The 26,627-nt window shown below is 57.6% G+C and overlaps 3 protein-coding genes across 10 annotated transcripts in view; 1 reads left to right on the plus strand and 2 right to left on the minus strand.

The window, feature by feature from the left end:
* Positions 1 to 75: 75 nt before the first annotated feature.
* On the plus strand, positions 76 to 930 carry PSMB11 (proteasome subunit beta 11). Its single transcript, XM_008710572.2, has one exon. The coding sequence runs from the start codon at positions 76 to 78 to the stop codon at positions 928 to 930; it is 855 nt and encodes a 284-aa protein (XP_008708794.2).
* Positions 931 to 5,373: 4,443 nt separating this feature from the next.
* Positions 5,374 to 13,198, minus strand: CDH24 (cadherin 24). Its single transcript, XM_008710573.2, has 11 exons — positions 12,655 to 13,198; positions 12,176 to 12,470; positions 11,903 to 12,022; positions 11,662 to 11,829; positions 11,266 to 11,453; positions 10,614 to 10,867; positions 9,506 to 9,642; positions 7,136 to 7,257; positions 6,943 to 7,054; positions 6,472 to 6,720; positions 5,374 to 5,963 (listed from the first exon to the last, which is right to left on the minus strand). The coding sequence occupies exons 1-11, from the start codon at positions 12,853 to 12,855 to the stop codon at positions 5,464 to 5,466; spliced, it is 2,346 nt and encodes a 781-aa protein (XP_008708795.2). The 5' UTR covers positions 12,856 to 13,198; the 3' UTR covers positions 5,374 to 5,463.
* A 2,393-nt stretch (positions 13,199 to 15,591) lies between these two features.
* Positions 15,592 to 26,627, minus strand: part of ACIN1 (apoptotic chromatin condensation inducer 1) — a 33,093-nt gene continuing 22,057 nt past the window's right edge. For 4 of the 8 annotated variants that reach the window (XM_008710540.2, XM_008710537.2, XM_040620725.1 and 1 more), the window contains 11 exons: positions 24,782 to 24,923; positions 21,262 to 21,304; positions 20,236 to 20,369; positions 19,986 to 20,138; positions 19,336 to 19,477; positions 18,860 to 19,005; positions 18,364 to 18,471; positions 18,117 to 18,224; positions 17,551 to 17,875; positions 17,339 to 17,439; positions 15,592 to 16,533 (listed from right to left, as the gene is read on the minus strand). In XM_008710540.2, coding sequence (XP_008708762.2) covers positions 16,207 to 16,533; positions 17,339 to 17,439; positions 17,551 to 17,875; positions 18,117 to 18,224; positions 18,364 to 18,471; positions 18,860 to 19,005; positions 19,336 to 19,477; positions 19,986 to 20,138; positions 20,236 to 20,369; positions 21,262 to 21,304; positions 24,782 to 24,923 — 1,729 coding nt within the window. In that variant the 3' untranslated portion in view covers positions 15,592 to 16,206. Of the gene's footprint in view, positions 16,534 to 17,338; positions 17,440 to 17,550; positions 17,876 to 18,116; positions 18,225 to 18,363; positions 18,472 to 18,859; positions 19,006 to 19,335; positions 19,478 to 19,985; positions 20,139 to 20,235; positions 20,370 to 21,261; positions 21,305 to 24,781; positions 24,924 to 26,357; positions 26,620 to 26,627 lie in introns of those variants that run through there. The other 4 variants (XM_040620727.1, XM_008710539.2, XM_040620724.1 and 1 more) reach the window with 4 other exon arrangements.

Consider the following 26,627-nt stretch of genomic DNA (forward strand, 5'->3'; position numbering starts at 1 on the left):
CCCCCCCCCCCGCCCCCGCCATTCCAGCCCACAAAGCCCTGCCCGGGTCCTTGCGGCCATCACTCAGCCCCAGAGATGGCTCTGCAGGATGTGTGCAAGTGGCAGGCCCCCGACACCCAGGGACCATCGCCTCACCTGCCTCAGGCGGGTGGCTGGGCCGTGCCCCCAGGCTGGGACCCCGCAACCTTCGTGCGGAGCCACGGCCCCGGGCTGGCGCATGGCACCACCACCTTGGCCTTCCGCTTCCGCCACGGAGTCATCGCCGCCGCGGACACGCGGTCCTCCTGCGGCAACTATGTGCAGTGCCCGGCCTCCCGCAAGATCATCCCCGTGCACCAGCACCTCCTGGGCACCACGTCCGGCACGTCGGCCGACTGCGCCACCTGGTACCGCGTGCTGCGGCGGGAGCTGCGGCTGCGGGCCCTGCGGGAGGGCCAGCCCCCCAGCGTGGCCGGAGCCGCCCGCCTCCTGGCGGCCATGCTGTCCCGCTACCGCGGCCTCGATCTGTGCGTGGCCACCGCGCTGTGCGGCTGGGACCGCTCGGGCCCTGCCCTCTTCTACGTCTACAGTGACGGCACCCGCCTGCCAGGCAACGTCTTCTCCGTGGGCTCCGGATCTCCCTACGCCTACGGCGTGCTAGACCGCGGCTACCGCTACGACATGAGCCCCCAGGAAGCCTACGCCCTGGCCCGCTGCGCCGTGGCCCACGCCACCCACCGCGACGCCTACTCCGGGGGTTCTGTGGACCTTTTCCACGTGCGGGAGAGCGGATGGGAGTACGTGTCTCGCAACGACGCCTGTGTGCTGTACTCGCAGCTGCAGAAGCTTCCGGAGCCGGAGGAGGAGGAGGAGGAGGCCCGCCGGGACCAGCCTGAGCCAGCCACCCTGCACGGAGGCTCCAGGGTGTCCGCAGAGACTGAGATGCTGTGAGAAGCGGCAGGACTTGGAGGGGGGGGGCGGTAGGCCAAGGGAGTGGGTGGGAGGATGGGCACGGGGGTGGGGGGAGCAGCCTCAGCGCATCTGGCTCCAGCCCATAGGGGTCCCCAGCTCCGTTCGTTCCAAGTCTCCATCCGCTTCTGCCTCCCAACGCTATTGATGACTGTCCAACACGTGCCTCGGGATGCCCGGTGGATTGGTCCAGCTGCCTTCCCCCCCCAAGTCCTCCTCTGGGCGAATCCTCCCCGCGTGCCTGCTGCACGCCAGATATGGGGCTAGGTGCTAGACCCTCTTTCTCACCACCCTCTCTGCCGCTTTTTCCCACGGGATCCCCGCTCTCTTTGCTTCCCATTCTTGTGCTCATCTCAGCTTCAGTCTTTGTCACTTTGTCACCTTGGTGAGGGGGGTAGCTGGGAGAGGGGTAAGGTGGGGCGAGTCGCCCAGAGTGCCCAGGCTGGGGGCGGGCAGGGAAGCATGGACCCTGTGGTGGTGAGGGGCTTCTCCCAGCAGTTGTCCCCTCGGCCCCTGCCCTGACCCCAAGGGACTCGAAAGACTACAGTCACTACTCCTTCCAAATGCGCTTCTCATGGTAACTCCGAGGTAGAAATTATCCTCACTTTACAGAAGAAGAAACAGGTTCAAGGGTTATGCGACTCGCCCAGGGTCGCACAGTAAGTGGCAGAGGTGAGGCTGGAACCCAGGCCTTCCACTCCAGAGCTCTGCTCCTTTAGCACAGCTCTGGCCTCCCAGGGCCTCTTTCTTGCCTCCCCTCTCTGCCCAAGGCCCTGCAGGGATCTGGGAGTGAGGTGCGGGAGAAAGCAGCTGGGCCACCCCCTCCCCCCAGGGCCTGGAGCCATGGCCACAGCCCACTGGGAGCTCTGGTCTTCCAGCCTCCTCACTGCTGCTGCCAGACTTCTTTCCCCTTCCTCCTTTCTTCCCTTTGCCTTCTTTCCAGCCTTTCCTTCCTGTCACTCCCTCTGGGGAATGAAGAAAAGAGGGAGGTGGCTGTGCCAATGGGAACTGTTGGGCTAACACATCCTCTCCCCCCCTTCCGGCCCCTCCTCCAGCTCCTCTGTAAGCCCTGACTTGGCCTTGCCGGCTGCTAGTTCCAGGAGGGCCACCTGCCCTGCCCTGCATCTCCCCAAACAAAGTTGAAGGGGGGTGGGGTGGGAAGCACAGTCAACCAAGAGATGGGGACTGACCGGAAGGAAGGTTGCTGAACCTTCTGTCTCTCATCCCACTCCTGCAGAGCCTCCAGTCCCAAGATTCGAAGCCCCCTTTCCTCCCTCCTGGACACCCCTCCTCTCAGCTTGCAGCCCCGCTCTGAGCCCCAAGCCCCAACACTGCATTTCCTGCTAAGAATTCCTCCAGGCTGGAGCTGGCCAGACAGAGGAGACTCCCAGGCTCTGGGCTTCAGGGCATGATTAGGGAGGATGGAGGAAGGGCCAGGGAGTCTCAGGAAGGAAAGCAGTGGAGGCAGAGGGAGGAAATTGGGGGGTGGGGAGGAGAAGCGGCAGAAAGCTGCCTCATACAGGAGGGCTAGCATTCTGAGTCAGGGTCCAGGAATCTGGTCGGTGGCCTCAACAGCAACCCTGCACCCCCTGTCCATTCCTCAGCCTCTGGGGAGAAGGTGCGGGGCTCTGGGAATGATAAGCGGAGTTCAGGGACCAGGGCCAGCCTCGTTGTGGAGAAGCACAGGAGGAAAGCTTTTGCCCAGGGTGCAAGTGGGTGATGGACTCAGGCGTAGAGCGTGCACCTCCAAGTGCGGAGATGTATGTGGATCTGCGTCCCGGTGTGAGTGTGTGGCCCAGTAGAAGTGTGTGCGCGCAAGTGCGGTAGGTGGTGCCCGTGCAGTTCCTGTGTACGGAGACAGGAAAGAGACTGGAAGAGAAAGTGGTAACATCTGGATAAGGAGAGCAGCCCCTCTTTGGAGAGAAACCCAGGCCTTGCCACTTATTTTGGAAAAATGGTCCAAAGCAGAGAGGAAGTGGGGGCAGAGCTCATCGCATTAGTTCCCCACTTCTGTGTCTTCACACCCCTGAGGCCCCAGGAATGTGAAAAAGTGTGTGTGTGTATGCTTGCAGCCTGGGGTTGCAACCTGAGCCCAGTCACAGGCTCAAAAACTGCCTGCAGCTCCCTCCCCTGGGATGCTCTGTGCCCTTCCCCTTCCCATAAAGGGGGGGGGACCCACATACAGGGCAGAATAGGAAGGGAGCCCCTCCTTCTCCTGTCACCTTGCCCCTTCTCTCCCTTCTCCTTTCCTTCCACGGTCCCTTTGACAGGTTCTGTCCTTCGAGCTGATGAGGTATTTGAGACCAGAGATAAGCCCAGGGGTCTTGCTGACAGGTCTGTTTCCCTATGCCCTGTTTTTCCCTCCGCATTTGCCAGAGTCAGAGTTGGGCTGGACCTCAGGAAGCAGGTAGGGAGACCTGGGAGGGCACCTAAAGGCCGAATCCCACTTCTGCGCACGCCTCACCACCTAGGAGTGGCCCACCAGTCAGTCCCTCCCTTTTCTCCACTTACTCCCAAAGGCTTGATGCAGATGTTGGGGTGAGACCAAAGGGGCAGAGAGCTTGCCCATCCTGCCCTGAACTGGAAAACCCTGTCCCTCTGACATCACGCTTGGGGTGTTGGCTCCTAATCGTCTCCTTCGGGGGACAGTCAGCCTGCTCTCGCACAGGCCTTTGGCCAGTCAGGGCTCTGGTTCCACCCTTCACACAGCAAAGGACAAGTCCAGCCCCGGGGCAAGGGTCCTGTTCTGCCACCTGGTTGCCCTAACCAAGCAGGCATGGAAGGTGTGAGAGAAGGCATCTTCCCATTGCACTAGCTCCCCCCCGATGGCCAGCACCCCACACTTGGAGGGGAGGGTCATAAGGATCGAGGATGGAGGATCGGTCCTGACCCACCGCCTCAGACCTCCAGGAGCCCTGCCTGGAGTTAGGACTTCCCTTCTCTGCTCAGGGAGTGCATACTGAGAAATGATGGCCCTCTACTCAGCTCACACCCCAGTTGACTTTGATTCGACCCCTGGGACCCTCGATAGCTCGCCTCACTGGTCCCTCTCCCTCCTCCTTTGTGTTACATGGAGAGTAAGACCAGGACTGGGAAGAATTAAAGGTGGAGGCACTGGGCCCAGAATCAATGTGACTACACCATCTCACCCCGGCCCACCCTCTCCCACCTGGCACCTCAGGCCCCGGAGGACTGGCTTGCCCCCTCTCCTGCCCCCCAGCCACATTTTTTCCCAGTCTGAAACCCCTCTTCCTCTCTTCTTAGTCTCTTCTCTCTCCCCCTCTCTTCTCAGGAGCTCTCACCCGCACTCTCCTTGCCACCCTCCCCTGTGGCCAATCCCCCTTAATTCCCTTGGACATTTTGAAACCAACAAGGAACAGGAGAGTTGGCAGTGGGGGTACTTACTCCCTGAATGGAAACAACCCAAACCCTCCTCGGGCTAGAGGGACTTGAGTGGACTGCCCCTGAAAGAAGAAAGGAGCCGTAGGGGTTGGGTCCGGCCTCTCCTCCCACCCTATGGCACAGGGAAGCTCTGTACAGAAGCGTGCGTGCAAAACTGGAAACAGGGCTCCAGCTTTAGAAAATAAAGTGTTTGTTTATTATGAAATTAGAGATGGAGGCCCCTCCCCTTCCTCCCTTTTTCCCCTTCCCCAGCTGCCTCCCCCTTTCCTTTCCTTCCCCTCCCCTCCCCCTGGGGCCTGGGAAGCACACAAGACAATGCCCAGAGCTGGGATGCCCAGGGCAGGCCAACAGCTGGGCAGAGCTCCAGGGAGGCGGCCGGGTGGGGGGCTGGAGCTCTCGCCCTGGGAGGTGGGCTGGCACCCTCTCTCTGCTGGAGGCCAGTGGAGCCAGGATGAGGCCATGTGATGGATGGAACCATGCGGGCAGGTCTGTAAAGACAGGAGAGCCCGGGGTTCTAGGTGGTGAGTGGAGGAGGTCTTCAGGCCATCTCTGTGCTCCCCCCCTCCCCACCCCCTTAGTTAGGGGCACTGACCTGGGGCCGAACATCCCCCGCAGGAGGGTGGGCAGCAGTGGCTGGAAGTTTCTCTTGCTTTTGGGATGGACAACAGAAAAAACTGAAGAGCCAGTCACAGGGACCCAGAGAGAATGCAGGCAGATGTGGGCAGGAGACAGACACAGAGCATGTGTGTGGGCAAGGGAGACAGAGAGAGGGGTGTGAGAGATTTAGAATCCGGCAGACAACACAGAGTCACGGAGAGAGTGGAATCACAGTGAAAGAACAGAGAGATTCAGAGTCGAGCCACACAATCCAGACCCAGACAGGAGAGTGTTACAGAAAGAGACGGAGATCCCTGGAGGGAGACATACAGACGACTCTCGGGAGGAGGGAGGTAAGAAGGAGGTTGCCCTGGGGAAGCTGGGAAGAGGGGCACAGGGACGAGAGGAGGTCTGGGGGCGCCCCCCCGGGCTGCTGCCGCCTGCCTGGACCCCAGGGGGCTCACTCAGAGGGCCTGTGCGGGCTGCCCCACCGGGCGGGCAGGGCCGGGCCGGCTGTCAGGGGGCCGGGGGCTCCTTGGCCCCGTACAGCTCTGCCAGGGTGCGGAAGAGCGGCCCCCAGTCGTCCAGGGGCTCGGCGGGACCTGGGGCGCCCCCCGCCTCGCTGCCGGAGCCCAGGGAGCTGAGGGAGCCGCAGGAGGAGCCGCGGCCCTCGTAGCCGTACACCTGCACCGAGTCGTAGGGCGGCACGCTGGGGTCGTCGTCCGCCTCGCGGAGCCGCAGCGCCAGGAGCTGGGCCACGTCCGCGGGGCCGGGGGGCCTGGGCTGGCGGGACGCCCGGGCCCGGGGCAGGACGTCGCGGCGCGCCGGCGGCCCGGGGTTCGGCGGGGCCGCCCCGTCGGGGTTCTGCAGGGCGCTGATGTCGAAGGCCTCCGTGTCCTCTTCGCCGCCGCCCTCGTCGTCGTAGGTGATGATGTTCTCGCGGACGTCCTCCTCCTCCAGCACCATCAGCGCTTCCTGCTTCTGCCGCCGCAGGGCCGCGAACAGCACCACCAGGGCTGGGGGAGAGGCGCACATAGGCCGCTGAGCCCGCGGGACCCCGAGCACGGCGGCCTGCTTCCCTTCTGGACCGCACGCAGGTTGGGAGACAGAGGAGACAATGTGGCCTGGGGGTGGCAAGACGGGTGTGACACCTGGCAAGCCCCCTTGGAGGCCTGACTTCACCCCGCACTCGCCGTGTGACTGTGGGGAGTTGCTTCGCTTCTCTGAACCTCTTTGACCCTTAGAGGGCTGGTGTGGAAAACATGACATGTTATGAAATCGCACAGGGTCCAGAGTCAGGCTTCAATAAAGTTTTTAAGGCTTGTTGCTGTCATTGTGGACTGGTAATGTCAGGGACTCGAGGCCAGAGCTCTTCTCTCGGACACACAAGGTAGCGGGAAAATCCCAGCATGGGGGATCCTTCAAGCCCTAGGGTGGATTTCGCTGGGTCCAGGGAGCTGGCTCCTCTCTCTACCCCCTGCAGGCTCAGACCCCACATCCACGTCCCAAGGTGGCCCGACTCACCAAGCAGGGTGCCCACACAGGTGATGATGGCAAGCAGGGCCCCAGTGCTGAGCCCTGCGGGTGAGAGCTGAGCCTCGGGCCGGCAGGAAGCCACGGAGCCGTCGGGCCGGCAGCGGCACACGCTGACAGTCACTGTGGCAGTGCTGCTCAGGGCTGGCTGCCCCCAGTCCCACAGTGCTATGGGAACCAGATAGGGTGCCTGGCGGGGCGGAGCAGGGCGAGAGGGCAGCAGCAGGCTGGCGGAGCCATCTGTGGGAGAGGCAAGGTGTTGGGCCCCTTCCTGAGACACCGTCCCAGTAGGGTGGGTGCGGCCCAGGGAGACAGCCCGCAATGGGGAAGGCCGGCGAAGAGCAGATGCGTGCACGTCCACATCTACCTTCTGTTGGGTGCAGGGCCCAGATGTGTGGGCAGGGGTGAGGCGGGCTGGGCTAGGGGGTGGTAGGGAAGGAGGAGAGCGGGGAGGCCACCTACCTCGGTTGTCTCGGACAGTGAAGTTGGCATCGGGGCCCAGAGGGCCTTGAAGGGAGACGCGGCTACTATTGCCCACCTCATCTCTGTCTAGGGCCCGGATGACCTCAATCAGCTGGGAGCAAGAAGAGAGGCCTTGTATGGAGTGCGCAGCTGGAGGTTGTAGGGTCCCGACCCCTCTGCCTCAGCGGCTCACCTGGCCAGGGGCTGCAGAGTCACACACGAAGGTGTCGTAGGGCTCGGCCAGCTGGGGAGCATTGTCATTCTCGTCCAGGATCTGGATGTCCACTTGCACACGGGAGGCCTGTGCGGAGCTGTCTGGAGCCAGAATATGAACACATACACCCCCACCACGCACACGCAACAGTTGACACACAACACACATGGTGCGTGGGCCCGGAGGCCCCATGAAGCGTACGCACACACGTGCCACACGCGGTATTTGCATGCAACATGCAAGCAGCAGACGGCGTTGTGAAATGAATGGAACCCCACCAAGAGCATCCAGCATTCACATGGCAGCCCAGGTAAGTGCGGCGTGGGACGCACAGCCCAAAGGCGAGGCACCCATGATGGGCATACAGGATGACCCACAGCCCGGCACAGGCGCCACAAGTGAAAGGTAGACAGAAGGTGCATACGGGGTGCACACAGACAACAGGCACGAAACAAACACATTCATGCCATATATTCGATGTGTACTCAGCATTCAGAACAAATACAACAGGTGTGAAGTGGGCGTTGGATACACACAGTGCACTCAGTGTCACCGTCCCCCCGCCCCGGGGTCCGGAGGATGCATTTCCATACACAGCACCAGCGAGACAGACGGGGACGGACAGACACACACACACACACACACACGCCCCGTCAGCGGTTGGAAGGCTATGGCATAGCAATGAGTAGCACTTAGAGTTGGCCTTGGGGAACCAGGCCAGCCTGGGTGCCACAGCCAGACACGGGCCCCCTTCTTCATGCAACCCTTCATCAGGTGGCTTCCCGTCACTACCCTGACCTGCTCCTCACTGCCAGTGGCATTCGAGAAAGAATGGAAAACAGGTATCCCTGCCCACCCTGACGCCCGCCTCTCCTGGCCGAGCCTCCCAGATTCTTTAGTCCTCTCCCAGGTGGGGAGAGAGCTGGCCTGCCCCGGGGAAGGGGCCAAGGTCCCAGCCTGGGCAAGGGAGGCTGAGTGGGCTCCCTCACAAAAGGTTGGGGGCTCCATTCCTTCTCTGCAATAAGGGCCCAGGGCCTGCTAGTTGATCTTGGGGTTTGCTGGAGAGCAGGATTTGGTGGGAGGGTGAGAAGGCAGGGAGGGAAACACACACACACACACACAGACGGCCAGCTACGTGTACACGGACAACTCCAAGCACTGTATAGACACACGGGGACATTCACGCGGACAGACACGCATGCAGCGCCATGTAACACACAGGCACGGGGACGTACGCATGGGCCCGTACACGTAACCGTCTACGCATGACAGGCAACGTGGTGAGGGGCTAAGCACTCTGACTCCGCAGCCTCACGGGGTCTCATGGCTCTGCCCCTTCACGTCAGTGTGACTTGGGGCAGTTACTTAACTGCTCTTTGTCTGAGTTTCCTTATTTTCGAACAGGGAAATAATCAAACCTCCCTCATAAAGTTGTGCTGGTGATCACGTTAATTAATCCACGTTTGGTACTTAGAACAGTACCTGGTACTCACTAGGTAATAAATTCTCCGTCCACGAACATGTATATACACAGAGTGATACATACAAACAGCTACTTGTACCTATCCTTATACGCATCTAATTATTCTACTCGCTCGACTACACACACACACACAACTACATGTGTGTATATGTATGGGTCACACACACGGAATTATACACACACGTACACAATCACATGCACACACATAGAGCTCTTCGCTGCCGTGTACAAACATCTGTGCACACAGTGACAGTTCCCATAGACCAGACACAGACAGCAAAGGTAGGAGGCCCCGCAGCGTGAGCGGTAGTGATAAGGCGAGGTTCACAGGGGTCTGGGAGGTCTCCCTGACTCCATGGGCCACGGCCGCCCAGAGGCAGCCAAAGCCTGCTGCTGGTGACTGGTGGCTGACAGGGGCCAGAGAGGGCCGCTCTCCGCTACCTTGAGGGCTCTCTGTAGGGCTTCCCTGGGAGGGGCTGCTGGAGCCCTCCAGTCAGCCTCCAGAGGAGGGGCCCAGACCCGCCCTGGCCCCTGGCTTCAGCCTGAAGCGGACAGTGGGCAGGACAGGGTCTGCCAGGCGGCAGATTGGGGTTTCCTGGGGCTTAGGAGCTATTTGAGGTTGGGTTTGTTTCCCAGTTGGGGAAAGTCAGGTATGTGAGTGAATTTAAAGTCAGGGGAATGCGCAGGCAGATCCACTGTATCCAGGCCAGCCCAACCTCAGAGACCAGGAGGCCTGCCTGGTGGTGGTGATCCAGGCTGGGAAGCCAGCGGGGGCAGTGACTGCCTCCCCTCTCCCTGCTCAGGGACAGCTCTTCGGCCAGGCTGCCGCTGCCTTCTCCCTCTCCTGGGGGCCCCGGGCTCCTCACCGAGCTCTGTGGCCAGCACCGTGAGGTTGTGCCAGACGCGAGCCTCGCGGTCCAGGGGCACCACTGTGCGGATGGTGCCGTCTTCGGGCTCGATGGAGAAGCAGCGCTCTGGATCCGAGTGGGGGAGGATGGAGTATCTGGGGAAGATGGAGCGGAGCTGGGGGCTGATCTGCGGGCAGGGCCAGAGCTTGCTGCTACCCCTCCCTCCCTTCTGTTCGCCTTGACGGGCCTCTTGGTTCTTCTGGGCAGAGGGCCCGAGCTCGCTGGGCTGAGCCCGCCCCGGGTACCCAGAGCCATAAACCACATTAGGGTCCCCTTAAAAGACAAATCGCTTAGGGAAGTTATCAACATTAAACACCTGTCCTGAGACTCAGGGGGACCGGGTTTCATGGTGCGGGACAGACAGAAAGAGGTGGAAGGAGGGGAAAACAGCCTGTCTTTCTGACTTCTGGGCTCTATGCTAGAGACGCAGGGACCCCAGGCTTGCTCTGCCTCAGACCAGCTGTGTGACCTTGGGTGAATCGTTTAACCTCTGTTTACTTAACTACAAAATGGGAATGCCCCCAGCACCCCCCTCACTCCTGTGACAGGGATGCTGAAAGGTGGGAAGAGTGGCTCTTCTCAAGGCAGACAAATCTGGATTCGAGTCCCAGCTCTGCTGTTTCCTGACTATGTGACCTTGGGCAAGGAACTTAACCTGTCGGGGCCTACCCTCTAAAATAACTGGGGATGATTGTGCCCACTTCACAGGGCTGTTGTGAAAACTGAATGTTATCGAGTGGATAAAATGTGCGGAGGGATAGTGGTAGCCAGCCATCCAGCATCGGCGCTCGGCCGAGGAGCCTGCATCTGCTTGCACAGCCACTGGGAGGCGCCACTGCTATCCTCCCAGAGGGATGGCTGGAGCTGGGGCGGGGGCGGGGGAGGGGGTGGTGGTGCTAGCTGGGTCCTCCAGGCCTTCCCTGGCCCTCAGCCCTGCAGAGAGGGAGACCTCTGCCAGGAGGTGAGTGGGATTTTTGGTGAAGGGGGCCCATCCTCGGTGGGAATAGCCTGCCACTGGGCTCCTTCCCTGAGGCCTGGCCCTTCCCCTACCCACACCCCAGCTCACCTGATTGGGCTGGCTGGGGAATCCAGGTCTGCTGCTGAGACCTGGCCCACCAGTGTCCCGGGAGCTTTGTTCTCAGGCACCGCCAGGTGATAGGCAGCCTGGGTGAAGGCAGGTGGCTCTGGGGCATCCTGCACAGCCACACGCACGGAGGCCACGTCCTTGAAGGGCCCTCGCCTCAAGTAGGCTGGGTCGATGAGGGTGTTGGTGGCCTCCACGCGGAAGGAATAGGAGCGCCGGGTCTCGAAGTCTAGGGGCTATGGGGAGGGGAGGTGGAGTGACTGAGGCACAGGAAACCAGAGCAGGCCCAAGGTCCCGAAGGTGAGAGGTCCCCTCCCCATGCATGCGGCGCTCAGCCCACCTGAGAGGAGAGGTGGGCACTGAGGGGCAGTGGCCGCAGTGGTCAGTGTGAGGCAGATGACTCAGCCTGTGACCTTAGGTCTGCCCCCAGCTCCATCATAGACTGTACATGAAAAATCCTGAGCCAGTCTCTCCCCCTTGCTGGGCCCCCCAGTCCCTCAGCAGAAAGATGACCCTGATCTCTGAGCTCCAGCGCAGCGGTCCCGAGTCTGTTCTAGACCAGTTAGAAGTGAGCCTTGTGGGGCAAGAGGTAGGTAGGAGTGAGTGTGCGAGTGTTAGCAGACAGGAGGCTAACCTTGCGGACAGTGAGGAGCCCATCTCGACCCTGGGAGTCTGTGCTGATGCTGAAGGCTTCAGCCCCCTCTCCGTCCAGGATGCTGTATGCCATGAGGGCGTTGTCCCCCAGATCGGGGTCCTGGGCCCGCAGCCGGCCCACCAGGGTGCCCGGCCCAGCCGTCTCCACCACCGAGAACTGGTATAGGCCTTGAGGGGGGACGGAGGGGAGACATCTTGGGTTCCCAGCCCTCCTCCCTCTCCCGGAACTTCCTTCTCCTGGGGTCTGGCTGGAGGAGAGCAGGGGGCTGGGGGGGTGGTGGTGGTGGTGGTGGTGGGTGGAGGCAAGGCTTCTCCAGAGGCTGTAGGGGGTGGGGGTGGGCAAAGAATGGCTCTGGTGGCAGCACTGGCCCCTTACTCTGAGGGAACTTGGGGGGGTTGTCGTTGACATCGCTGAGGGTGACCGTCACCGTAGTGCTGCCCGACAGCCCCCCCATGTGGCCGCCCATGTCCTTGGCCTGAATCACCACCAAGAACTCCTCCTGCGTCTCCCGGTCCATGTTGGGGATGGCAGTACGCACCACTCCTAGGGAGACACGACGGGTCAGGGGGTGCCTGTTCGCATGGCTGCCCCACCAGGCTCCGAACGCTATCCTCACCAGTCTGGGGGTCCACCGAGAAGAAAGGCAGTCCATCCAGCACGGTATACACCAGCTTGGCACTGTTCCCGTAGCTGGGGTCATCGGCATCGTGAGCAGTCACCTGGATCACTGACGTCCCTGTGGGGGACCCCGGCACCCCACTCAGCAGGGGCAGGGCCAGGTGGGAAAGAACAGCAAATGAGGGGGACCCAGACACGAGAGCAATGCGGGAAGGAGAGGTGAGGGTGCTCCAGGAGACGGGATCTGGGATGTCAGAGTTGGGGTACTCACCGACATTGGACATCTCGGGCACGGTGGCGTGGTAGGGCCCGAGGGGAAAGATAGGCGGGTTGTCATTAATGTCCTGCACCTTGATGATAAACTCCGACGGGGGCTCCAGAGGCCGGTTTGAGGCTCGGTCCACGGCTTGGGCAAGCAGCACGTACTGTGCCTTCTCCTCCCGGTCCAGGCTCTTGGTGACATGGATATTGCCTGTGGCCTCATCAATCACAAATACAGTGCCTGCCCCCTCCCCGGTCAGCAGGTACTTGGTGCGGCCCTCGCCCCGGTCCACATCCGAGTGCAGCTGTAGGGTCGGAGAGAAACGGCAGCAGGTTCCCAGCATAGGGACAGAAAGGTTAAAGAGCCTATGACTGGGTGGAGTGTTGGGAGTCCTGAGGGACCAAGGTCATTGAAGAAGTGATGAAGTTGCAGGGCGGGGCCTAAGGGCCTCGAGAGTCAGGGCAGACATGGGAAGGGCTGGTCCTTACCTTACCGATAAGGACGGGCTCTGGACCGGCGTATTCCTCAATGACAAAGAACTGGTTCCACACCCAGCTCCTTCGGTTCCGCAGCAGCACTGGTCCTGGGCTCCCCCGGGACCCCGTCCAGGCCCGGGCTGGGGCTGCCAGGCGCCCCATGCAGCCCCAGCCACCCAGCCAGGCCAGCAGGAGCCTCACCAGGCCCCACATGTTTGGGCTCCAGGCAGGGCTCTGTTCACTGTCCCCGGGTACTGAGGCATGAGCTGGCCGGGGCAGAAGGGCAGATGCTTTGGGGCTACCCCATGGATCCACACCTGTAGGACAGGTAGCTGTTCAGGGTCAAGGAAACCCTTAACTCTCCCCATCCCCCAACCAAAGTTAGATGCCGAAGATCAGACCTCCAAGGAACCAGACACCCCCCTGCCCAGAACCCAGACTGAGACAGAGCAGACGGTCTGATCCTTCCCTCCACCAGGCTCTGCCTGTATTCACCTCCAGCCCTACAAACTGATAAATCTCTGGCCAGTCAACTCTAAGTAGAGAAGCTGGGGAGGAAAACAGGAGGGGGGATGTGGGGAAGGTTTGGAACCCAAGATCTACCCCTGTGCTGCCAGGTTGGGTATGCGGCCAGGGGGCCGGAGGAGTTGGGGCTACCAGGGAAAGGGCTTAAAATCCGGGGGCTGGCACTCACGGAGGTGTGGTCTCAGGGTGGCTGGGGTCAGGCTGAGCTATGACAAGGCGTGCAGGCTGAGACAGGGTTGAGAGACTGTGGAAGTCCCTCCTCCATAGGGAACCCCACCTCTCTGGAACCTGCCCCCAGCCCACACTGCCAGCTGAAGTCCTTGAAGGGGGACTGGGCTCAGGAGGCAGAGTGCGGGGAAGAAAGAAGAGGGTGTAGAGCTGGGGGCAGGGCCAGGAGGCTGGGAGAGGAGAGCAGAGACTACAGACTCAGTGCTAGTGATGGTGAGACCCAGACTCAGGCACTGTCCGGCACAGAGTGAGACAGAATGGCAGCAAGAGACACAAGGAAAGAGATCAAAGGAGGCAGCCTGGGTGTCTGACAGACAGAGAGGAGTCATAGGTAACAGGCTTGGGAATGGGTAGGAGGGGGGCAGAGGGGCTTTCTGCAAGTGATGGGCAGGTGGGGGGTAGCCCTCAGCTGCGGGGGTCAGAGCAGGCCTCGGGAACTTCAATCTGAGAGAGGGGGCAGCCAGGAGGGGCTTGGGGAAGGGAGCTGGAGAGAGGACCCTTCCCACTGCTGACTCCTCCCTCTCCTCCTGGGGGGACCCCTCAGGTAGCTGTGGCTGCCGCCCCTCCTCCCCCACAGCAGACACACACCTGCCAGTCCTTTCCCTCCCGAGGGAAGAGGGAAGCCGGGAGGGAAGCCGGGGACCAGAGCGGGAGGCGGGACGAGAAGGAGAAGGAAAGGGTTGGAGGAGTGGGAAACAGGATAGAGAGAAGGGAAGAGGCGGCGAGAGGGAAGAGACGGGGGAAGGAAAGGAGAGCGGGAAAAGGCAAAGAGAAAGACAGGAAAGGAAAGGTAGGGGAAGGAAAAGGCAAAGAGGAAGAGGAGGTGGAGAAAGGGCAAGAGGGAGAGGGAAGGGGCAGAAGAGGCAAACAGGCAGAGAGAAGGCAGGGTGAAGAGAAACAGAGGGAGAGGAAAATGGGGAAAGGAGGGAGAGAGGTGCGAGGGAAGAAGGGAAAGAGGTAGAGCGCGGGAGAAGGGAGCCGGCAGTGGGCTCCCAGCCACGGAGCGCACCGCTCTGAAGACACCCGCAGGCTGCGGGCCCCCTGCTGCCCCTCCGCGGGTTCCCGACCCCGGGCTCCGGGGCAGGCGCCCTTACCTGGCGGTGCCGAGGGGCCCAGGCCGGCGGGGAGCGTCCCCGCCCGCCCGCGTCGCCGGGTCCCGGGGGCGCAGCCCCGAGCCGATCGGAGCGGGCGCCGCGGCTCCGCTGCAGGTCTGAGCGGCCCTGGCGAGAACAAGGGAGCGAGACGGAGGGGGCGGGGGAAGGAGGCTCCGCCTGCCGAGGAGCGAGGCGGCTCCGCGGCGCGCGGGAGAGAGCCCAGCCTCCGACCCTCCCCGGCCAGCCCGGGCCCGCGCGGCGGGGGCGGGGGCGGCGCTGCCCGGCCGCCGGGCGCATACAGATGCGGCGCCCCTCCCGGACCGGGCCCGCAGCGCCCGGCGGGGCACTCGGGCGGGAGGACGTCCAGGCCCCGGCGCCAGGCCGTCTCCGAACGGCTGGCGGGGAGGGTGCAGCCGGGAGCACCGAGCGGCCCCGCACGCCCCCCTGCAGCGGGGCGAAGGGTGAGCGCGCGGTGAGGCGGGGAATTAGGAGCCGGCTGCGGAGAGGCCCGGCTCCCGCTCCCGCTGCCGGAGCGGCCTCTGGGGCTGCTGTGAACCCCGGCCGCAAGGAGGCGGCATTTGGGGAGCCGGTGCGGGGCACCACAACCGGCCGACTGGGGAGCGCTTAAGGCCGGCGGAAGAGTCCAGGGAGTCCGCGGGCGGGCCCTGGGAGCGGGTCAGGGACCGAGGCACGACAGCAGCGGGAGGGGACGGCGGTGGGGAGCAGAGCCTTTTTGGGAAGCTCATTTACAGGCGCCCACTGAGCGAGTGGCTGCCGCCCCCTGGCGGCCGCTGTGGGAGGCGCCTTGAAGGTGGCGAGCAGGTGACCAAATGTCTCTAACTGGGGACTGGGAACCTGGACAGGGACCCTCCTCTTCCCAGGGGTCTTCCCCTCTGGCCTCCAGTGACGAAGAGGCTGTGTGGTGATGTGGGTAGAGACAGGCAGGGATGGAGCGCGGGAACTCCCTGCTCCAGGAAGCAGCAGCCTGCCTAGCAAGTGTATGGAGTGCAAGCCATGGTGGCCCCGCGCTACAGCCATCCTCTTGGACTCAGTGCGGCTCTCCCCCGGGCCCTGCCCAAGGAAAGCCAGTCTCACGCACTAGTTAAAACTAAGTCAGATTTTTATTATTTTCCATAGACCACATCATTTAATAATAAAAAAAATAAAAATAAAAATTGAACAAAAGGAAAAGGTGGATATAAAGTGGAACCGGTGGGCAGGAGGCAAGGGCTGCAGGACAGAAGAGACTGGGAACTGCAGGGGCCCTGGGACTCAGGAGGAGATGCTGATTCAGCTCATAGGTGACCCAGTCCTGGCCCCGGCTGTTCCCAAGAGGGGGTTGTGAGTACCCAAAGGAGGTGGTGAGCAGGATGGAGGAAAAATGAGAGGTCTGGGGCTCCTGGCTGTTCCCCACCTCTGGGCCAACCACCTCCCTCCCTAACCTAGCTCTTCCCTCTCAGACTCAACAATGGGGAATGAGAGGGAGGAGAGGGCTAACTCCCAAGAGATAGGTTATGGGTGTGGGGTTTTGGGGGGAAAGACGGCCACTGCTCCATTTGGTATGTGGGGTCAGGTGGCAGCCATACTCGAGCACTGGGTAAATGGTGTGAAAGACCCCTGGTTCTAGGGCGGTGGAAATTGTACCTATCCCTCTGTGGCCTCGAACCCCCCGGGGCAGGGTGGCTGATGCCTGCAGCTCTCCCTCAGGTGTTCCCGGCTAGCGGCGCCCACCCCGGTCCCGCACAGGTGTGCTCCGACTCCGGCTCCTGCTGTGGCGCTTGGTGTCTCTGCGGTCCCTCTCCCTGCCTCGCTCCCGGTCCCTCTCCCTCTCCCGATCTCGATCACCCCTGTCACGCTCCCTCTCCCTCTCTCTTTCCCTGTCCCTCTCTCGGCTGTGCTCTCGACGCTTCTCCCGCTCCAGCTGTCGGTTCCGTTCCCGTTCTGCTTCCTTCTCCCGCTCCTTTTGCTCTTCCTCTTCTTGCTCCTTTCGCCGCTTCTCCCGCTCCTTGGCCCGTTCAGCCCGCTCTGCCTCCTTCTGAACAATCTGCAGCAGGCAGCAAAGGCAGAGGAGAGCAATCTCAGCCCCACTCACGCCTGTCCCACTTTGTCTCTGTCTCTGGACCCTGCCCTAGCTCAGGATCACTGCCGCCTGTGCTGTTACGCAGGAAGGGGGTTGTCAGCAATCACTTCCATCTTTGCCTCCGGGTCCCAATCCCTCTAAGTGTTTGCCTTTTACACCCATGACAGGCAGCGGCACCATCCATGCCTTACCGCTGGTATTTCTCTCGCTACTCAGATGTGAACACACCGCTTTTCCCTTTAGCTGAGTACACCAGCCTCAAATTCCCAAAAAGGCCCATTACAAAGAAACTTCAATTTAAAAAGTAAAAAATCCTAGGGGTGCCCGGCTGGCTCAGTTGGAAGAGGATGCAATTCTCGATCTTGGGGTTGTGAGTTCGAGCCCCACATTTGGTGTGGAGATTACTTACCAATAAATAAAAATTGAAAAAAAAAAAAAAAGGGCAAAAAATCCTAGATCTAAAAAAGCAGAGAAATGGTTTCTCAGCTACCTGAAATCTAATTTCCAGAAAGGATGGCTGGCACAGCCCGCTTCCTAGACACACAAACCCAGTTCCTGTCTTTGTGTTGCCCTTCGCACTCTTGGGTTTGGCTTCTCGACGGCGTACGGTCACCTGGTTCTTAAAACTGCCTTTCCGTGATGCTTAGTTTCTTCCCTTATCCTAAGCCAACACCTGGGCCTGCTCACACCAATAGTCAAGCGACTCTCCCCCTCGCACTGCCGTCAAGCCTGGGTGCTACTCTGAGCAGAGCAGGAAGGGAGCACTCACCTGGCTGTCAGTCAGCGGGAGCCAATAGATGCAGGGAGCTGCCTTGGTCTTACGGAAAAGGTCGTCCAGCAGCTTGGCAGGCGGTTCCTCCTGAGCTTTCTCTGAGGTGGAAGCAAGTGAGTCAGACCTTATGCCCTATGACTCTGTGTCCCATCCCCTTTGGGTCCCTTTCCCACCTACGAGCAGGTATGTGTGTCCCCACAGCTAAGTACCTTTCTTCTCACTCTTCTTTTCTTTAGACTTCGCACGTTCCTTGCGGCGGCGGTCACGGGACCGTGATCGGGAACGGGGCCCTTCTCGAACTTTGTCCCGATCCCATTCACGCTCTGATCGAGTTCGCTCCCGCCGTTCCATTTCCCGTTCCCGCTCTGCCCACTGCTCCCGCACCGCCCGCTCCTGCTCCCGCTGCTCTGCCCGGGGATGCTGTGGTGGCTGGGCTGGGGGTGGGGGCGGGGGGTGCAGGGGCCGTGGTACCCCCTGCTCCTCTGTCTTAGTTTCAGAGGGACGGTCCACCAAGAGGCCCCGGTGATAATCCAGCTGTGGGTAGAGGAGGGACAAGGACAGTCAGGATGGAGAGGGTAACACTCCCACTGAAGGAGCCCAGGTACGAGGGCATACAGATTTTGGAGCCCCATGGTTCGTCGAAAGGAACAGAGGGCTAGGGGGAAGAGGGAGAAGGAATCTCCGTGACTGCAGGTTTGGCCAGGATCTCAGCTGGATTCTAGCAGATAATGGCCTCCCCTGCTCCTCCCCTCCTTCCTTTCCCTAGGTTTCTTACCTCATCTTGCTCCGCATAGTCAGCACAAAGGAATTTGGGATTGGACTGGGGCCATTTGACCCCATGTAGAGCTGTGCGGGTGGCAACTGCTTCCTCTACTGTTGAGTACTGGTGAAGGACGGGAGAAGGCAGAAGGTCACCACAGGCCTCGATCCCTCCCACTTGCCACACAGCCCCCGAACTTGCCCACATTGGTTACAAAAGGAAATACATGCCACAACCTAGAGAATCAGCTTCCTCCCCTCACCGTTACAAAGCAGTGAGATTTGATCTTGTCAATCCAGAAGGCCTCTTCCACCAGAGTTCCTGTCCGGCCCAACAATTCCTTCAGTTGGCCTAAAGTGAAGGGACGCACCTGCCAAGGAAAACGCAGTTTCCGAGTCTCGAAGAAGGCAAGAACAATACTCCTGTAACTAGTCTTCAGATTCCCCAAATGTATGGCACAGGAGTCCAGAGTGGGTGCAGAGGGGGGCAGGAACTCACGTGGGAATGTGAGAGGAGCCAAGAGCGGTAACACTAACGGAGACACTATGTGCCAGGCCCTCCACAAATCCTCCAGACAGCCCTGCAGGCTGATACTTTGTTCCCATTTTTCAGATGAAGAGACCGGTTGTGAGAGATTAAGTCAGTCACTCAGTGAGTAACTAGCAGATCTAGGAGTTGAAGTGAAGTAACAGGAATCCAAAGCTCAAACTCTTAACCACTCAACAAGCCTTGTGCTGTGGGAAACGACTCCTACTCACCAAATTGGAGATGTGGACGATGTTACTGATCTTGCCCCGGGGCGGGGAGGGCACCTGAGCAGTTCGGACTGGGTCATCGATTGTAATGGAAACTCCAGACTTTTGCTGGCTAATGGAACGTCGAGTTAAGGTATCTCCTAAAGTTACTATCAAAAAGAGCACATGAACGGTTTTCAGCAGGGAGCAAGGCTGGCTCTCCTACCTCTGTGGGGCCTTTCTCTTACTCCCCACCAAGCAGTCACTCTTCCATCCGACTGTGCTGAGCACCCACAGTGTGCAAAGTACGGTCTACGCAAAGCTCATTATGGAGATTCAAAGATTCTAACCTAGCTCTCGAGTAGCTTAATAACTAGGAGAGGGAGATTAAAACAGATATGCAAATCACTGTAATAAAAGGCAGAACCCATCAAATGCTTTCTTTAAAAAAGTCCAAATGAAGTGCTCCGGGCATTCAGGGAGCTGCATGCTTTACCCACCTTTCTTTACTTCATGCTCCACAGGCGGGGGCAAGGCCACCTCTACTGAAACCTGGGCAGGTATAGGGGGTTCTGCTTCAGGCTCCTTCTCTTCCTCCTCTTCTTCCCTTTGGCCATTCTCCTGGCCCTCTGCAGGCACTACCTGTACGGTATCAGATAATGGAGGAATTCTTAAACACAAACCGGCACGCTCTTCTCTGCCTCTGGTTTCCTGAGAGAGGGTGGTATAGTCAACCGAGCATGTTCCTTCCACTAGGGGAAAGATTTCATTCTCCACTGGATCCCAGGATTATTAATGCCTCAACTCTGCCATAAGCAAAACGAAGGCAGGAGCGGGCAAATTTTTTCTGTATAGGGCAAGATGAGAAATATTTTTAGGCCTTCTGAGTCATACAGTCTCTGGTGCAACTATTCAAGGCTGACGTTATAGCTCTTAAGCAGCCAGAGATAAGAGTAATGAGCTCCTGTAGCCGTGTTCTAATAAAATTTTCTTTATTAGGGACAACAGGCTGGATGGGGTAGTCCGTTGACCCCTAAAAGGGCAATTAGCCCAACCCTCTGCACAGATGGCAGACTTCCCTTCCTGGACTCTATGGTTGCCTGCTCGGAGGCCGCTGCCTGCTCCCGACACTGGGATGCAAGAGCCTTACCTGGGTGACAGTCCGGCATATCTTCAGCCCTTTGTCATGGGTTCCATCGTCACCATTACGCTCTGTCTCATCCTCAGAGATTCGGGAGTCGTCAGCATGAAGATCCACAATAGCCTCCTGCCCCGCCAGGGGTTTGATGTCGGGGATGAGGCTCTGGGACACAGATACCCCCCACCCCGTTACACTGGGCCCGTGTCTACTCCCACCTCAACGTGTCTTATCCTCCCCTCCCCGGCTCCTCCCACCTCACCTTGAGTGACTCGGTGGTGATACTGATGGAGGGTTTCTTCTGTGTGGTGGCTGTGCTGGCTCCCCAACGCCGCTTCCGACCAGGCTGGCCCCCCTCTGTGTCACTGTTTCCAGCTGGCACCCCCTTGGTAGCTGCTGTCCCCAAGAAATAGGACCGAACGGTTAGATGGTCTTAGGTCCTCTGCCAGTTCACACCACTAACACCTAAAGATAGCCTTCGACTGGAATTTCAGTAAAAGGTTAACTTAAGAAAATTGTACTGGGGGACTGGGGAAACCATGCTTCAAAGTGAACAGTAAAAGGACTGGAGCCACTTTCTGACCAATAAAAACTACTGATCTCTGAAGGCAATGAGGGATGGGTAACCAGGGTGGTGAGCAGTTTGAACTTTTAGTAGTAGAAATAACTGAAGAACTGGGGCAGACTGAGAAGGCCATAGGAATGCAGAAAAACAAGACTATGTGGCACCCATATCTAATTAAAGTTAATGTGAGATTGTGACATGATCCGATCATGCTTTAGGTTCATTTTCACACTATGACTTCCTATTAAGTTCTAAAGGTCTATTACACTTTTGTCGATTTAGAGTTCCTTATTGCGAAAATGTTAAAAATGTTACTGTTAGAGGTGTGAGCATTCTACTCTCCTTTCCTCAGACACTCCCTCAGAATAAAGGACAAACGGATAAACATTACAGAGGAGTCCCTCAAACCCACTGCTGGTTCTAAGGGCTCAGATATCTGAAAGAGGAAACGCACGTAGGGCTAGACAGGAAATGGTGAGACACTTCACAGTGTCATTAGTCAAGAAACAAACGTGACCTGGAAAAAATGACAGGGATTATCTGAAGTTCTGAATTTCAAATGGAACCATAAATATGCCAAGATGTAGATGTGCTGGGTGGAGGGCATGGGGTGGGAAGGGGTGACCCCAAGAATGCCACCGAGAGAGAATGGGAACCTATTTCTCTGTGAACTGATTTCTATGGTACTCCTGACCTTTATCAGGGATTTGGGGCTAGACTTACAGACAACGGAGATCTTCCTCTTGAATGATTTGGGCAGCGAGCTCTGTATAGAGAAGAAAAGGGGGGGGGGAAGAGAAAGAGACACACCCCACAGAGAGGGGGGAAGGAGGTTAGATGGGGCAGTCTTAGCATAGGCTCCAAAGACACAGAGAGAGAGAAACACAGAGACAGACAGAGACCAAAACAGAAGCGGCAAACGGCAAAAACGAAGCAGAATCAATGCAAGTTAGAGAAAAAAATAAAATCAAACATCACAGCAGGGAAAAGTCATCTAGTCCATACCACACCTGTGTATTAGCTTAACCAGAAATAAGCTGGAAGAGGAATTCAGGAGCCTCCCAGCCCTTTAAAGGCATTGGTCATGCCCTCTTCCACTGTCTCTATGGGTCGAGAGGACGCCAAACCCAACAAGATATGCCCAGAACTGGGTCATCTAGTCCTCCTAGGTCTCCTTGTAAACTCTCAGAAAACATGAGGAAACAAGGAAAACCAACTTTGGGATGATCACGGCAACAAGGTGAGCCTCCTCCCTTTCTCAATGTCCAGCCGGACAGCCACCGACTGCGGCTTTGAGCCACTTGGACAGCAGACTGTTGTGACTGTCCACACCCCTACAGGGCAGCACTAGACCCACCAGAGATGAGGCTCCTGAGCCAAATGCCAGCAGAAAGACTTTAAAGGTGACTTTGGTAAAGGAACGTTTTTATTTTGAGGGGCAGACTGTCCCCAGGGAGCCTCAGGCTTTCCAACCCACTGTACAGAGCTCTAGCAGAGCCTTACTGTTTCCTCTCCAACCAGGGCTTAAGCCTTAGGGGCTCTGCCAAGGACCAGAAACTCCCAAACCTGCCTTCGAGCAAGTTTCTGCCCCAAATACTCAGTGGGAGAAAGACTATGGACAGAGCAAAAACCGGGAGAGAGAGAAAAGGGGATTAGAGTGTTTTTAGATTTCAGTGCTTATTTCTGGAAAAACTAAGACCTACCACCCTTCTAAAGGGTAGGGCAGGACCCTCTGGATGAAATCCCCTTTCCCCATCCACCCCCCAGCCCCGTTTGTGTCGTCTAACCAAGTCTCCTTGGTCTCCGTTAAGGGCCAGCCTGACCCCTAGCCGGGCCGCTCTCGATGGGTAAGTTAGTGAGGAAAAAAAAAAAAGAAAAAGAAAAAGAAAAAAAAAGGTCTTAATTAAAAAAGGAAAAACATGAACCAAATAAATAAATAAATCCAATAAAGAAACCAGAAAAATAAAGAAAGAGAAAATAATCAAAATAAAAGATTAAATAAAAAGAAGAAGAAAATAAAGAAGAAAATAACTAGGAATATGACAAATGTTCCAGGTACCATCTCACACCTGGGATCTTCAGTTCAGCCAATCGCACCTCACTGTGTACTGTATCTAGTCAACCGCCGGTCCAATCAGAATGAGCCCTCCCTGCTAGGCGCTGTGCAATTGGTGGGGGGTTGGGTTGGCAAAAAAGGTGGGCGCACGGCGTGGTGGTCAGCACGGCACTGCCAGAGTCCTCCCAGGGGCGCAGGGGGGGCGGGAGGAAAACGTGTGGGGGGACGCTGCCCAGTTTCCATGATGTCAAGACAGTTCACTGGCGGTGGCCAGGCTCAGCGAGGGGTACGGGGGGAAAAGGGCAGAGACATCAGTCCCAGCCCTGTAGGGGCATCATCTTGCAGTCCCTGATGAGATGGCCTGTGAGTAGCAGGAATGGTCCTGGCCTTTTATCGTGAGAGGCAGGCAGGACCCTATGTCCACCAGTGGCAAGATCCAGCAATACCACCACCCAATACTTGGAATCCAGGTGACAACTCCAGAGTCCCTTTCTCCTCTGCCTGTAAATGGGGAAGGGGTCCTCTCACCGAGTGGGCTCATGGAGCCTCTGATGAAGGCAGCCTGGGGGCAGTAGGTGGATAGCCCCAGGACCTGGCACACATTCAGCAGCAAGGTCAGAATACTTTTCTTCTGAGAGTTGTGTGGCATCTCCTCAGGGACTCCAGCTGAGACAGTGGTTCCAGTCAGGTGGGTGGATGAGCCCCTGCCTCCAGGGATGGAGGAGAAGTTGGAGCGACCAACATGCTGCCCTTCACCATGGACAACAGGGACCAAAGGAAAGTCCATCTGATGAGCAAGTGGTGATACATGGCTGGCTGTCATCAGCATTAAATCCCTGGGCTCAAACCCTAGACTTCTCTGCAGGGCTCCTAGTCGTCACAGCTTAAGCCGAGAGCCTCCACTTGGTATTTTACAGCATGGCACTGTGATCACAAACATTGACTCTTTAGGAGGTCTTGGTGCCCTAGATGGGGATCCCAACAGTCTGTAGCAAACAAGGCAACCCACAGTCCTCAAAAGGGTAAGGGCATGTGGGCAGGCGCCCCAGCACTGACACAAGCTCTTCTTGGGGTGTCCCAAATAGGGAGATGATGCAAGTCCACCCCTTTCCAAATGCTTTTTGCTTTCTCAATACAAGTCTCTCCAGAACAGTGCTCTTCTTGGCCCCCTGATGTAAGCAAGGCAGGGAGGCAAAAGGGGGCCCATCACAGGATCCCATATACATGCCCCCCTCTGGCCAAGACACCTGGATAGCAGACTCGGCTCTGATTGGGCAGCTCAGTAGCAGCGGGTGGGTCCAGAGGAAGAGGCGGCATCAGCGATTGGCCAGTTGGGCAGGGTTATATTTTACGGGCGGATTACCGTACATGAGGTACTTGGACAAAGTTTTACGGGGAAGAAGGACCTTGTAATAAATAATATTCTGCACATCAAATCACTTTCACCGGCCCCCACCCCCGCAACACACACCAAAGAAAGGCTACACACACGACAGTCCCTCCCATCCTGTTACCCCACTCCCAAACCCAGCTAATCCTTTCTCTATTACTTTAAGAGCCAAGAAGACTTCGCTGGCTCTGATGGGGGGAGCCCCCTGAATTGGGTGCAGGACACAAGATAACATATATGCCAAAAAAGGAACTAGAGGGATCTGAGATGTGCGGAGAAGGGGCTTTTGGGATCACCCCAAGTGCTGGCTTCTTAAGTAGCGACATCTCTGCAATATGACCGCTAGAGGGCAGAGGAGGAACAAAAATTCCTCAGCAGGGCTCGTCAGCTGAGAATCACCAAAGCCCACTAGATGGCGGTGAGCTCCCACAGGCTTTTAAAAAGGAGGGAAAGCTAAGTTACCACAGGGAGACGCTTCGGAGAGGGTAGCAGGGAAAGCTGGGCCTGGGTCTTGGATAAAGGGCCATTAACTGACTTTTCCTTTAGTTACAAACTTCCAAGAGTCTGGACAGCTCTACTTCCCCAACAAAGAAAGAGGAATGAATGAGCCCTGTCCCCATCACAAGGGGTCTCCCTTGCTAAACCAGTGAATTCTCCCTTGGCCCTATCCTGATCCAAGTCTGCCTATCCCCTTCTTTAAGCTATCCCACTGTGTAAGAGGGATCACCAAAGTGGTCTACGCTTTCCCCTAGGCCCGCTCCTGCCCACCCACCCCAACAGGTGGCTTGGAAATTTACCTCTTTCTTCTCCTCATCTTCAACACTGCCCTCTGGGCGGTCATCATTGCTGACTTGGTCTGCAATAGGCACGGGGGGTTCTGGAACCTCATTTTCAGGTCTGTTTTCACTTGTGTCCATCGTCACTTCCTCCTTCTCCTCACTGACAGTATGGGGAGAGGTAGGGAGGGAAGGGCAGGAGAGAACCAAGGGGAAGAGAGAGCAAGACGTTAGTTTTGGGTCAGGAAACCCCCATGCCTCATCACTTAGGTGGGGTTGGGAGGGCTGCTTTTCAGATGAGACTAGAGACCTTGCCCACACAGGAAAACTGGGAAACTGTCTTCCTTGGGAGAAGAGCACAGATCGCAGCAACCACATCCACCCACTGCCCAGATGGAATAAAGCTGTGACGTGTGGGGTCAGGACTCCCAACTGTTTTTAGGTAATTTACCAGAGTACTTTTACATGGAAAGGAGAAACATACTCCTCTGAACACAGTCCCTCAAAAGTGACTGTGATTTGCCCACAACCCTATGGCCTCCCTATCCCCTGGCCACAGGCATCTTTAACAAAACTGCATGAAAAATTAAGGGAAGCCTGATTGCTTAAGAAGACAAGAAAGAATGGCTGCGGCAAGTGATCCCAACCTTGTGTTTATAATCAACTGCTTAATAAGGCCTACCGACCAAGAGGATCTGGAAACAACAGGAATGGAGAAATTGGGCGGGGGAGGGGGTTGCGGGGAAAGTAGGGCTGACGAGGGTTCAAACTTCAGTAAGGACCTTCCCATCCAAAAGGACAAATTACAAAAGCTGGAGTTGGAAAGCTCAGAGAATCAGGCTACTTTTACCTGCTCAGAGGTGTAGGAATTGTTCTTACATTCGGCTTTCGCCCAGTTTCTCCCACTCCCTCATTCCAACAACTTCCAAGAGATAAAGAGAGGAGGCCTCCCAGTCAGGACACACCCTCCCCCACACCCTGTATCCCCCCCCCCTGAATCACACAAGTTAGCTCCCATTTCAGGCAATGAATTCCAGAGATTCACTTCAGATAAACTATCTTCCCATCTCCTTTTTCTGTCTTCATCCCTAACTTCTATCTCTAATCTCACTCCCACTACCACTCAAACACTAGGGGGGAAAAATCAAATTAAGATGAGCAGGGGCCTAAGACCCAGGAGAGGGGAAACCAAGCCTCCCCACGCTGATAACCACCACCACCAGAAAATTCAGCATTCCCAAAAGGCTGACTGACACTCAGAGGTCAGAACAGCCTCCCCAGAGCAGGCAGGGAGGGATGCACGGGAAGGGGGAGGGGAAAATCGGAACTGTGCCCCCAGCTAACCGGCCCCCACAGAAACACGCGATTCAACTGCCTAAATCTAAAGAAAAGACTTATCCAAAAAATACCTATTTCCCACACGGAGAGGGCAAGTTGGGCCAATTAGAAAACAGGCAGGAAGGACAAAGGGGGAAAGCAGAATGACTGAAAACAAACCAAAACGAAAAGACGGAATGAAAGCCATGGGGAAGAGAAGGAAGATGAGGTAGGCTAGAGCGGTGGGGAAAAGGGATACATGGAAATGTGAAGCTCTCACCCTTCTTTGCTTTCTGATAACATGATTTTTTTTCTCCCCCTGGAAGTGCTGTTTATCCCTTTCTGGAATGGAAGAAATAACAAAAACCAAACAAAAAAAATCCTAAAAAATTAAAAAAAAAAACCACAACACCTTCCTTGTCCCAAGAGCCCACCACCTCCTCCCCAGCCACCCGATCCAGAGAGAGAAAATCGAGATGCAGCAACTGGGGATCCAAAAAATGGTAAATGGAAGGGGAGGTGGTGGTGGTGGTGGTGAGGGGAGGCTAAA

The sequence above is a fragment of the Ursus maritimus genome, unplaced genomic scaffold, assembly GCF_017311325.1.
Source record: "Ursus maritimus isolate PB19 unplaced genomic scaffold, ASM1731132v1 scaffold_36, whole genome shotgun sequence".
In the NCBI taxonomy this organism is placed as follows: Eukaryota; Metazoa; Chordata; class Mammalia; order Carnivora; family Ursidae; genus Ursus; species Ursus maritimus.

Excerpts from the sequence above, each read along its gene's own strand:
- PSMB11 (XM_008710572.2), top strand. The coding sequence starts at position 76 with ATGGCTCTGCAGGATGTGTGCAAGTGGCAGGCCCCCGACACCCAGGGA.
- CDH24 (XM_008710573.2), bottom strand. The coding sequence starts at position 12,855 with ATGTGGGGCCTGGTGAGGCTCCTGCTGGCCTGGCTGGGTGGCTGGGGC. Across the intron at positions 12,471-12,654 it reads AGCCCGTCCTTATCGGTAAG|CTGCACTCGGATGTGGACCG; the intron begins GTAAGGACCAGC and ends CCGACCCTACAG. Across the intron at positions 9,643-10,613 it reads TCCCCAGCCAGCCCAATCAG|ATACTCCATCCTCCCCCACT; the intron begins GTGAGCTGGGGT and ends CATCTTCCCCAG.